General features: G+C 47.6%; 1 protein-coding gene across 3 annotated transcripts in view; it reads right to left on the bottom strand.

Moving 5' to 3' along the window:
* Positions 1-2,943: 2,943 nt before the first annotated feature.
* The window catches only part of LOC102933139 (antigen WC1.1), a 64,098-nt gene continuing 54,716 nt past the window's right edge, over positions 2,944-12,325 (bottom strand). For all 3 annotated transcript variants that reach the window (XM_037911434.2, XM_043544357.1, XM_043544412.1), the window contains 3 exons: positions 10,449-10,538; positions 9,193-9,345; positions 2,944-5,196 (listed from right to left, as the gene is read on the bottom strand). In XM_037911434.2, the coding sequence (XP_037767362.1) occupies positions 5,072-5,196; positions 9,193-9,345; positions 10,449-10,538 (368 nt within the window). In that variant the 3' untranslated portion in view covers positions 2,944-5,071. The remainder of the gene's footprint in view (positions 5,197-9,192; positions 9,346-10,448; positions 10,539-12,325) is intronic.

Here is a 12,325-nt window from a genome sequence, read left to right as displayed (position 1 = left end):
AACGCCCCACCCTATCACACACAAAACCAACACGTGCTCAACACCCTCCACACATATCACACTCAATTCACACCCCTCACACATCACCCAAGCCACACACAACACATAGACAACATACACTACATCACCATCACACACTTCATCAAACACCCCACACCCAACACTCATCTAGCACCCACACACCCACTGTCAGACACACACACACAACACATACACACCATCACACACACACATGTAACTTTAGCACCCTGATGGCCAAGATGGAGTTTGCTGTGCAGGCAGCTCTGGCCAAGAAAAAGCATGTGCAGGAACACAGCAGGGAAATTGCCTTCCATCACAGGGGCATCTGTTCCACACCCCCTGGAGTGAACACACAGACACACTGGAATAATACAGTGAATATAGGAAAGGGAAATATTTATTCACAGAGGGATGAATGGAGAAAAACAACAGTGGAGAAGATAGGGGCAGTAGTAAGTCAGGGTTACATGCAACTAGGGTTGCCAACTTTCTAATTGTACAAAACCGAACGCCCTAGCCCTGGCCCTTCCTCGAGGACACGCCCCTGCCACGCCCCTTCGCCGAGGCCCTGCCCTCCACTCACTGCATTCCCCCTCCCTTGGTGGTTCACCCTCCATCACCCTCACTCACTTTCACTGGGCTGAGGCAGGGGGTTGGGGTGCGGGAGGGGGTGAGGGCTCTAACTGGAGATATGGGCTCAGGGGTGGGACCAGAAATGAGGGGTTTGGGGTTCAGGAGGAGGCTCCAGGATGGGGGCTGGGGCAGAGGGGTTCAGGGTGTGGGAGGGGGCTCTGGGCTGGGGAAGGGGGTGAGGGCTCCAGCTGGGGGTGCAGGCTCTTGGGTGTGGCAGTTGATGACAGGTTTGGGATGCAGGAGGGGGCTCCAGGTTTGGGGGGGCTCAGGGCTGGGGCAGGGGGTTGGGGAAGGGGGTTGGGCCATGGGCTTACCTCCGGTGGCTCACGGTCAGTGGTGCAGCGGGGGGGACTAAGGCAGGTTGCCTGCCTGTCCTGGCACCGTGCTGCACCTGGGCTGGAAGTGGCCAGCAGGTCTGGCACCTAGGCGGAGGCACGCAGGTGGCTCTGCGTGCTGCTGTCTCCCACAGGTACCACCCCTGCCCGTAGCTACCATTGGCCGCAGTTCCCGGCCAATTGGAGTGCGGAGCTGGTGCTCGGGGCAGGAGCAGTGCTCAGAGCCCCGTGGCCCTCCACCTAGGAGCCAAACCTGCTGATGGCCGCTTCCGAGGTACAGCGCAGAGCCAGGATAGGTAGAGACTAGCCTGCCTTAGCTCTGCAGCACCGGCGACCAGACTTTTAGCTGCCCGGTTGGTGGTGCTGACCAGAGCTACCAGGGTCCCTTTTTGACCGAGCGTTCTGGTCGAAAACTGGACACCTGGTCACCCTACATCCAACGCAAGGCCCCACAGGCCCAGCGGTACCACAACATGACAGGACAGACACCTAGCACTGCATCTACACTCAAAGTTCAGGAGTACTGGACAGAGTTCCAGTTTGGCAGTGAGTCTTGGGTGCTCCTGGTCATCTTTGGTGCCAGTGAACTTTCCCCAATAAAGCCCTCTGGTGCCCCCTACTGCCGCTCTCTGCAAAGCCACACAGAGCGATAACTTCTCCACTTAGCTAAATACAGCCTCTCTCCTTATTCCCAATGCAAGGTCACAAGCCTCAGTACTCAGAGCCCCGTATCGCTCTGGGCAACAGTGATAGTGGGTCCAGCTCCGGTTTGTCCTTTTCAGATGATTGCTCCCTGGCAGGATGCTCCTCCTGCCTCCTGTTCTGGGGTTTCCCCAGTCAGTCACTCTGTCCCTCCCAGGCTGCAGGCAGGTTCTCGGCTGCTTCACTATGTGATAGCCTGCTCACTGTAGCCCTCTTGTCTGGAGCTACGGACACACCCATCCTGGTTTTAAAAGGGCCACACACAAGGTTTTAAAGGGACCACGCTCTCTAAACCCCAAAGCTGTTACACATACAACACAACCATATCACACATACAGAGGCATTTTAACCTTCTCTTAGATATTCTCGTATAATATCATCTCTAATTCAAGGTCTCAGTTCATATATTTAACCAAGAGCTTCAGACGTATTTAGGCCCCATTGAAATCAATGAAAGTTAGGAGCCTAAATACATCTGAAAATCTGGGCTTTAATGATTTGGGCCTGGGACACCTCAGGGATTCCCTCATATTCCATGACTGCATTCATCATCTTTGTCCCTCAGGCACAATGGAGCTGTCTCAGGCCAGGGGAAAGCTCATATGTGCAACAGACAGTTTTTGGAGGTGGGGTGCATCGGCGGGCTGATCAAAGACTTTAGAACAAACTCCCACAGGATCTACAAAAATCACCTGAACCTCTTTCTGTTCCACTTGCCAGGGGGCTACTTCAATCTGCCTTCACTAACAGAAGCTTGTAGCACATCATAAAACAAAACCACCAATAACTGCCTGTAACCCTCCATAAAAATCTGTATGTGCTTTTTCTCTTAGGGGAGGAGGGAGAATGAACCACACATGATGACAGAAAATAATGTCACTTAACTAAGGCCCTTTTCTGACATTTTGGGGTTTCACCCATACCAGTAAGGGGTTGCGTCACCGCCTGTCCTGTAACCCTGGGTGTCTCTGTCCTGTGCAGCTTTGGCTCAGGGCCCTGACATGAGCAGCCTGATCACACCCTGGCTTCCACCACCCTGTTTACTCCTTGAAGGGTGGCACCAACCTCACCCTTTCAGTCCACAGACTCCTGAAAATCGTCTCCCCTGCAGTGCCCAGTCCCTCTCCCTGTATCCTCACATAAGTTATTGCATTCCCTGCCTCCAAAGAGACAGAGTACACACAGCAGCCCGATAGTTTGGCTGAAAACCCACGCTTCAGCTTAATGCACAACTGTGAGATGTTACTGTAATCAAACAAAAAAAAATGTTTATTAATGAGGGCATAGGCTGGAGTGATTACAAGTAACAGATAGGAAAGTTTACAAATAAAACTAACAAAACATACTTTCAAGTGACATTTAATTCTAGCAAGTTACAATCGTTGCCTGATCAGTTTCCTAACTCACATCGAATCATCAGCATCCCTGGTCCCCCACAACACAGGACTCAACTGTCATAGGCTTGAAGGTGCTGTGACCTGTTGTCTGGGATGGATGACAAAACAACTTTTTGCCTCTGTTTATATCTTCTCAAAGTCCACTGACCCTGTTTCAAGAGGTGAGGGAGGCTTTCTGGGAGTGTAGCCTCCATCCCGCATCAAGATGGTTAATTGGTCAATTCCCCCCATGATGGCTTTGTTTACCTTGCTTATAAATGTCCTTTTCATTGTCTTAGGTCACACCTTGCTTAATTTACACTGGAGACTCAGTCAAGCTGCAAAAACACATTCCTTTCTTTGAGAAAGGCAGCGCTTAGGCACGGTCTGCCAAATACATTTTAGAAATATATTTCCAGCACACATCTTTATTTCTTTACACCCGTACATACATCATGCCATTATATTAATGAGCAGCATGTTAGCAGTTTGCATAGAACATCTTACACAACACCTTTTAGATACAGATTATGAGTGAATTGGAGCAATGAGAGTGTCAGGCCCGATGAGAGTTCTGGTATGGTGTGCCCTCTGCCCATTGGCTCCCTGGGTCACAGGAGGGAGGCAGAATGAACACACATGATGAAAGACAATAATGTCACTTAATTAAGGGCCTTCTTTTTAGATTTTTATTTTGTTTGAAATTTCCAGGGAATGTCTCAGTGTTTATTTCAAAAATTAAAAAATGGTGGAAAATCAGTACAAAAAATTAACTTGGCAGTTTGCTGGGGAAATATCAGGGAAATATGACTCTCTTCTCCTAAGATTTTTTTTGTGCATTTGTTTTTTAAACTTTCAAGCCCCCCTGAACCCCATATGTTCTGAAATGTAAACAGTTACAGTTTTTTGTTTTTAACCCATTTTATCATAAAAAGTAGTTCACTACCTTTATTTTGCTTTGACTGCTGATGACTATCTGCACTATCTGTACAGCTGGTAATATGTATGTGGTGGGTGTGGGATTGACACCAGTACATACACAACACTCAAGTTGTTCCAGTGCTTTTGACCTGGCTTCCCACTCTGGAAGGAGAGATGGTGGCTTGGTAACCTGGGTCACCCAGGTTACCAAGCTGCCATTTCTCCTGGAACAGCGAGATGGAGTTCCAGCACATCTAAAAGTTGGGTAAAAATTGATAAAAACAGAATAATGATTTTTGTAAAACTCAGCAAATGTTCATTAAAAATCAGTATAAACCAAAGATGAAGGACCTTACACTTAATGCACCACTGAAAGATTCTCCAATGCTAGAGTAATGGGCATGGTATATGAATTTGTATAGAGGAGAAGAAAAGAGGATGGGAAGGGGGTATCTTTTTAACTGCTATCTAATTGTGTGTGTGCATTAAGGTTCCTATAAATAATGTCCATTTATCCTCCTGGATTTTAAAGGAAAGTCTGGAGTTTGGATGGCAGTTAGGGCCATCTCTGGAGTTAGGATTATTCTGTTGCTGGGTTTTTAACCATTACCACACAACTGACGGAACTTTCATTCTCCATCCAGCACTCTATTGAACAACCTGCAATACCGAGAGGTGACATTTTGCAATTATCATTTTTTGATGGTTCAGACTCCATCTCACTCCCTTATGATCCCTTGTGCACCTTGGGAGAGACGCATCATTCCTGGAATCAACTTTTTAAAAGGATTCAATATGAAAAAGCAGAAATTCACAATGAAGAAATATTAGGAATAAAAAAGCAGGACAAGATCCAGGCAATCTGATCAATGAGAAATTACAGGGAAAAATCACAGACCCCAACTCAGTCACACTTATATTTCTTGCAACTACATAAAACCCCAATATAAAAGGTGACTAAACTAGATCCATGGCAGGGACTATCTCTGATGTCCCCATGCCCAGTTAGCATTTAGAAGAGAAAGAGTCTAATCATACAGCATTTACATCCTCACAGGATATTTGATTGGAACTCAGTCATTCTTATATTGATGTCTTAGGGACGACAGCTTCAACGTCATCATAACCCGGGTCTCCAGGAGGCGGGAATGGGTCATCTCTCTCAGTCCCTGAGGCCCCTTCATTTCTTAGGGAGTGCAGATTCCAATCTGAAAATATCAAAGGATGCACATTAAAGCCAATATATCTATTCTACACCCATGTGCACTCACACCTGTAGTATGGGCTGTGAATTGTCCCCTCTGTTCCTCTGATTGGGATCCTGACAAGTTTAATTCATTATGTCATTCTGTTCCACAAAGAAAACATCTGGGAGTAGATTCTCTCCACGCTGAGATCTGCCGGGTGCAGAAGTGTGGGGATGTCAGTGACTTGGTGACACCTTCCTGATGCTTCAGTAGGGACTGCTCTAACTCCTGATGGCTGGCATAGTCCCTAAGGGGACATGTGCCAGGTGAGACCTTGGGGGGAGGAGCAGGGCAGGGTCCCTACCCCAGGGGACATGCAAGGGCAAGTAACACAAAAGGGGAGGATGTCATAGAGTTCATCCTGCCCACACAATACATGTTTACATGTTATTCCCATCAAGTACAATGAAATGCACATTTCATCCCAACACACTTTCCTCTGAGGTACAAAGTGGAAGCTCAGCCCCCAGCCTCAGACTGTGAGGTGCTCTGGTACAATGCTAATGGGGCCATTTGCATATTGAAGAGCATGGTTTCAAACCTGAAGCCAGGCCACTAACTAATCCCATTGCAGGGCCCTGCTCTTCCCGTTACCATCCAGGGCACTGCCACCTTGTTTGGAGAAAAGACACTCACGTCCTGATCCTGCAAATAGATTCATGTAACTTTGCTGATCTGGACAGTCCCACTGAAGTTGGCACTAGGGTGGGGCTTGCGGGGGCTATATCCACCCCAAAATTTGTCTTAGCATCCCCATAGCCACCCAGTAGCAGCTGCCACTCTCCAATCAACTAGCTCTGAAGGCAGAATGGAGAGAGTGGCAGCTTCTGGCTGGGTGCCCAGCTCCAGCAGCAGCAGAGAAGTAAGCCCAGGTGGGCTGCCGGGGTGCCCAACAGCAGCCCCCAGCCCATGTCCCTGCCTGCCGAGATGAGCCATCCAGGGCAGGTGGACAATCCGGAGCTCCCCATAGTGGCCTAGACTGACCTGCTCTGGCCCAGGCTCCTGGGCCCCACCCCCCACGGGCTCTGTTAGCCCGGAGCCAGGTCTCCCTGCCTGGACAGCTTTTAACGGCTGCAATCAGCCAGTGCCTGGCACTGGCTGGCTCTGGCTTCCAGCCTGCAACCTGGCCCGGGGGCGGGGCAACAGAGAGGGGTGGGACCTCATGGTGAGGAGGAGCACAGACCCCCCACCCCCACCCCCCGCATGCAGCGTTTTCTGTCTGGCCCACCTCAATCCCCCCACCAGGAAGAGGCTGGTGCCACCCTTGAGTCAGTGAGAATATTCATGTGATGAGAGTGACAAGTGGGCTCCAGTGTTTGCAGGATTAGGGCCTTATCTAGGAATCATCATGTATTTCAGTCCATTTAAAAGTGTTTAGCAGAAGTCAGGGTCGGATACAGCTGAGAAGATTAGTTTAACGATAGCTGTATTTTAGTGAAGTGACAGTGACCTCTAGTGGTCAGTAGAGGCTGTCCCAGGTTATTTGCTCCCAATACATAGGCCCAGCAACCTTTTCTACAATTTTTATCTCAAATGTGTCCACACACAGAGACAAGGAGAGAAGACTCCTCACAGCCATTGTTTCGGCCAGCGTCACTTCCTTGCTGCATAACCCACATTCCCACCTGGAGATTGTTCCTGTGGGTCACGGGGAAACATGGACATTTCCAGCACTGCCATCTCCAAGTGTTTGGAAATCAGGAGTAAGACCTCACATATCATGAGATTGGCTTAAAAATCTTGAGATTAAAAAAACATTTTGGTTTCCTTTTGGTTTCTGTTTGTCTTCTGGTTCCTAAGCCTTTAGGTTAAACTTGGTTTACGATTTGTGTTAGGATATAGATATTCAGGCCTGTCTGCAAAGGCCTGTACTTTAAGAATTTAGGTGTATTCTTATCACTTGGCTAGTTCTAGAGGTATAAAAGAAAGAATCAAAATCACTCTCTGCCGGTGTAAGGTCCTTCTCTTACTGTGACAGTCTGAGGCCCTGTGCTTAGGCTAAGGCCTTTGGCTAAGCAGCAGAGGCAGCCATAAGTTAGGAAGCGAACAGTCACATCCTCACATTCCAAACTAGTCACATTGAAATAAGGTGCTATGGGGCTGTTAGGAATACAATCCTGTCCCGATAGTGCCTATCACCTCCAGAGAAAGGGAAGTGCCTAGAAAATGTAAAAGGAAACTTAGTTTGATAGCATCCTGTCTGGCAAGAACTCATCAATAGCTGGGATGTGAAATCCTCACTTCTGTATTGTCTTGTCATTATAGTTCCCACTTTGCTATTGTTTGTCTGTATATCATAGAATCATAGAATATCAGGGTTGGAAGGGATCTCAGGAGGTCATCTAGTCCAACCCCTGCTCAAAGCAGGACCAATCCCCAATCAAATCATCCCAGCCAAGGCTTTGTCAAGCCTGACCTTAAAAACTTCCAAGGAAGGAGATATAATCTCTGTCTGGTTCTATGATTGTTCCTGTCTGCTGTATAATTAATTTTGCTGGGTGTAAACTAATTAAGGTGGTGGGATATAATTGGTTACATAATCATGTTACAATATGTTAGGATTGGTTAGTTAAATTTCAGGAAAATGATTGGTTAAGGTATAGCTAAGCAGAACTCAAGTTTTACTATATAGCCTGCAGTCAATCAGGAAGGGAGTGGGTGGGTGTGGGGAAAATGGGAACAGGGAATGTGGGTAAGGAAATTGGAATCATGTTTTGTTAAAGGGGGAGATGGGAACAGGGAATGTGGGTAAGGAAATTGGAATCATGTTTTGCTAAAGGGGGAGATGGGAACAGGGAATGGGGGTAAGGAAATTGGAATCATGTTTGGCTAAGGGCAGGAATGGGAACAAGGACACAGGTGTAAGGCTCTGTGGTGTCAGAGCTGGGAAGGAGGATACTAAGGAAGGAAACTGGAATCATGCTTGCTGGAAGTTCACCCCAATAAACATCGAATTGTTTGCACCTTTGGACTTCAGGTATTGTTGCTCTCTGTTCATGCGAGAAGGACCAGGGAAGGAAGCGGTGAAGGAATAAGCCCCCTAACAATTTGAGGCTTCTTTCTGCAACCATGAGGGCTAGAAAACTTCCTTTTTTAAACTGAAAGCTGAGATTATCATGTAACCATCTAAGTCTAGGAGCTGCATCTTTTACCAAATATCGGGCAAGTCTACGCTAGAAATTTAAGCTGGCCTATCTTAGGTCACTTACGCCACCGCAGTAATTACTTTGATGGTTTATGTACACGCTGTCCTCCTTCTGCCCATCGTGTGGGTCCTCACCAGGAGCTCTTCCACTAACTTAAGATGGGCAGTGTGGGGGGCTGAGAGCCGTGCAGCTCCCCGCGAGGAGCCTGGTTGCCCCATATCTCTTGGCTTCCCTCTGCTGGGAGCCAGATCCCCACTCCCTGCTTCCAGGAGTGTGGCTGGCCCCCTGGGCTCCTGGCGGGGAGCTCTGTGCCTGTTGTCCAGGTGGCTCCTGGGAGCCCAGGCAGCAGCCCAGCTGGGAGTGGGGAGCCAGGCAAGTACAGTGCGGCTGGGAGAAGGGAGCGGGGGAGCTTGTCAGGCACTACCCAGCTCGGAGTAGGGAACAGGGCGAGTGTAGCCTGGCTGGGAGCAGGGAGCTCCCAACCCAGCTTTTTTGTCAATTTTGTCTAGCATGGAGCCATGAAATTGACAGGAATGACAGCCATCAGCTGATGTAAGTAAGGCAGTGTCTACACAGACATTGCATCACCCTAACTGCACTTACATAAGCCCCATGCCTCTCATGGAGGTGGAGTTATTATGTTGGTGTAGTAGAGCACTTACATCAGCAGGAGCAAGGCTGTAGTGTGTAGTGTCATAATTAGGTCGATGTAAGCTGCCTTACATTGACCTAACTCTGTAGTGTAGACCAAGCCATAATGAGACTAGCAATCAAACTGCAAGAATTGCAACAGGGCTTTTCCCCCACTCACCTCTCTGTGAATCCCTGTTCCTGTCACTCTCTCCAGGGGCCCAAGTAACTTCTGGGGCACATTGCCCTGAACCAGGATCATCTTCAGGGTCAGAAACTTCTCTGACATCATCATAACTATCCCCTGGGACATCTCCAGGCAAGGCAGGGCCCTCTGAAACAGAGAATTAATGATAATGAGAAGAGACCTTCCACTGAATAGAGAAATAAATTATACACGAGGTAGGAAGAGCCCCGAGGTACTGACACTCCCACAGTGATAAGAGATCATAAGTACCCTTCTCCCCCCGCAACCTCAGTGTCAGAGGAATTTATACAGGTCACATTTATCTGACACATTTTAAGGACTTGATGTGTCTGTAAATTGCTGGATGGAACCTAAAGCAGAAACCCAGGTGGGGATGTGGGAGATCTGGAAAGAGGTGGGTGGGGGTATGTCAGAGGAAGGGTCTATGTCAGAGGAAGATTTCTGCACTGTAATTTGTTGTTATACTAATTATATATCAATTAGTAATTAGTAACAGATAAATGACACTTTAATTTGATCTGTTTATCACCCACTTCCTAAATTTTCAATTATGATTAAAATCTTGTTTTGTTCCATTTCCCTGAACTGGTCTGGCCCATAAACCACCCTCGATCTGCAGCCTCTGGAAGCTGTGCCACCAGTTCAGGACAAGATATGGGTCTGTGTGTGAAATCTGTACATCCCTTCACCTATCACAGTGCATGTGAAACTCACATCTAGATCAGTGGACTCAGCAAAGGCAGGAATGGTGGAGAGGGACCGTTACCGCACATCAGAGGGCTGTGCCCAGAGAGACTGTCCCCTAATATTGTGAATAATGTTAGTGCACGTGAAAGTGAGGGCCAGGGATCAGTGACTGGAATCGGGCAGTGTGGGCAGGGGGAGAACAACCTTCTTCTAGAGTCACACTGGTTGGCTAATGTGCCTCTATTCTGACCTGCGGCACCACATGCTTTGCTACTTCTTGGTCCTCTCAGTGCATCTCTGGACTAAACCATTGCACACAGCCATACTTTATGGGAGAAGAGTTTGTCAAACAGCTGCTTGCAGAAGGCTTGATCCTGTGAAGTGCTGAGCACTCTGAGCTCCCACTGATCGCAGCGGGACTGAAGATGCTCAGCACCTTACAAGAGCAAACCCATAAAGCACAATTTTTGTCTCTACAAAGACAATATTATTAGCTTTTTCCTGGGATGCTGCTGCTCCCAGAAGGCAGATTCACTCCTCACCTTGGTCGTCTGGAGTCTGGGGGTCATCATTCAATGCAGGCTCCTCCACGTTATCGTAATGCAACTGAGACCCTCCAGGGGAAGCGCCCTCTGGAAAAGCAAACACAACACTCAGCTCCCTCTGAACACACCCAGTTCCTGAGCAGGTTTCTAGTTCCCCATTAAGTGCCTGTTGCATTGGAGTCCAGGCTGTTTATTATGGTGTTTGTAGGAGAAGTCACAGGGTGATCAAGGAGAAAAGGGAAAGTCATGGACATTCTGCAAACTAGGAGTGGTGTCACTGTGACAGGTTCCCCCTGGGGTGCCACCTGGAACTGGGGTACCACTGAGCCCTCTGACTCACCTGCCTGGGGTCCCTCTCACACTGTGTTGCTGTGACAAGCTGCAGACCCACTCCCAGACCTACACTTCCACCAGCATTCACACCCAGCTGCAGTTACATGCAGGCTCTCTGACCAGCCACTGTATGAACCAACAATAGAGAGGCTACAGCCAAAACAACTGCCAGCTTCCCAGTCCAGGACCCCAGAGCTGTACCATCCTGCCCTGGTCAAAACCCTGGCCAGTATGAATTTATTATCCAGTTTGCCGCCCCCCAATGTGCACAGGAAATGCAACAGCCTTTGCTCCTTGAGCTTAGATTTTCAAGCATTTCATTCCAACTCACTCATTTAGATAAAGAAAAAACAAGTTTACTAACTACAAAAGATAGATTTTAAGTGATTATACGTGATAACAAACAGATCAAATCAAATTACCTAGCAAATAAACAAAAATGCATACTAGAAGGATAGGATTTGACTTAATTTCTCATCCTGACTGATGATACAAGCAGGCTTGCAGATTCTCAAGGTAAAAGCTGCACTTGTTTTACAGCCAGGAATCCCAAGGTTTTCATACACAGGCTAGAAATCCCTTTAGCCTGGGTTCAGCACTTCCCCCAGTTCAGTCTTTTGTTCCTTTAGGAGTCTTCTTGTGTCGGGAGTGAAGAACCACGGATGATGTCACTTCTTGCCTTATATAGATTTAGCATATGGCAGGAGCCATATGCTTTAATCTTGGTTCCCAGGCCAGTTTATGGAAAAACACAGACACCCCAAAATGGAGTCCAGAGTCATGTGGCTTGGTCACATGCCCTTGCATACCTTGCTGAGTCATAGCAGCCATTACTTACAGGCTGTCTGGAGCGTTCTCAGGAAGTTTAAGCTATTCCACAGCCCATTGTCTTTGTTGATGAGCCATTGGCACTGTCTGCCTTCTTCATTGTAGTACCTGAAAGGCTGGCTGTAGGTGTGTTCCAGAGTAAGCCCAATACAGATCGATAGTCAATATTTATAACTTCAGATACAAAAATGATACATGCATACAAATAGGATAATCATATTCAGCAAATCATAACTTTTCCAATGACACCTTACATGACTTGTCTTGTACAAAATGTTTCATAATTATGCCATAATCATATTATAATATCACTATGAAGAATATGGGGTGCAGTGTCACAGCAACCTTTACTTTCTCATAAATAATTTGGGGCCCATCCCCACTGAATCCAATAGCAATGTTGTCAAGCCCTTCCATGGGATCTGGATCTGTGTTGGTGCTAAGCTAACACTGGACACACTGACTGGAAGACAGTAGCTGCTGCACCAGAACTGACCTTTGTGAATCCAACTGGACTATATGAACATGGTGTAAAATCTCTAAGATTATATGGGCTAGATTGTGATTCGGGCTTGTGTTCATGCCATGGAAGCAGGTGGGTAAGACCATGGGCACAGATTAGGGTTTTGTTTAATGCTCGGTGCCAGATGTGAAATTCAGATTCTTCCATTGCAAGCAAATATTCCTGGGCCCCATTCCTTGCAGCTCCTCCT

Source organism: Chelonia mydas, chromosome 1 (assembly GCF_015237465.2).
Source record: "Chelonia mydas isolate rCheMyd1 chromosome 1, rCheMyd1.pri.v2, whole genome shotgun sequence".
NCBI lineage: Eukaryota > Metazoa > Chordata > Testudines > Cheloniidae > Chelonia > Chelonia mydas.
The sequence above is the reverse complement of the archived record's forward strand: the minus strand, read 5'-3'. Positions and strand labels throughout refer to the sequence as shown.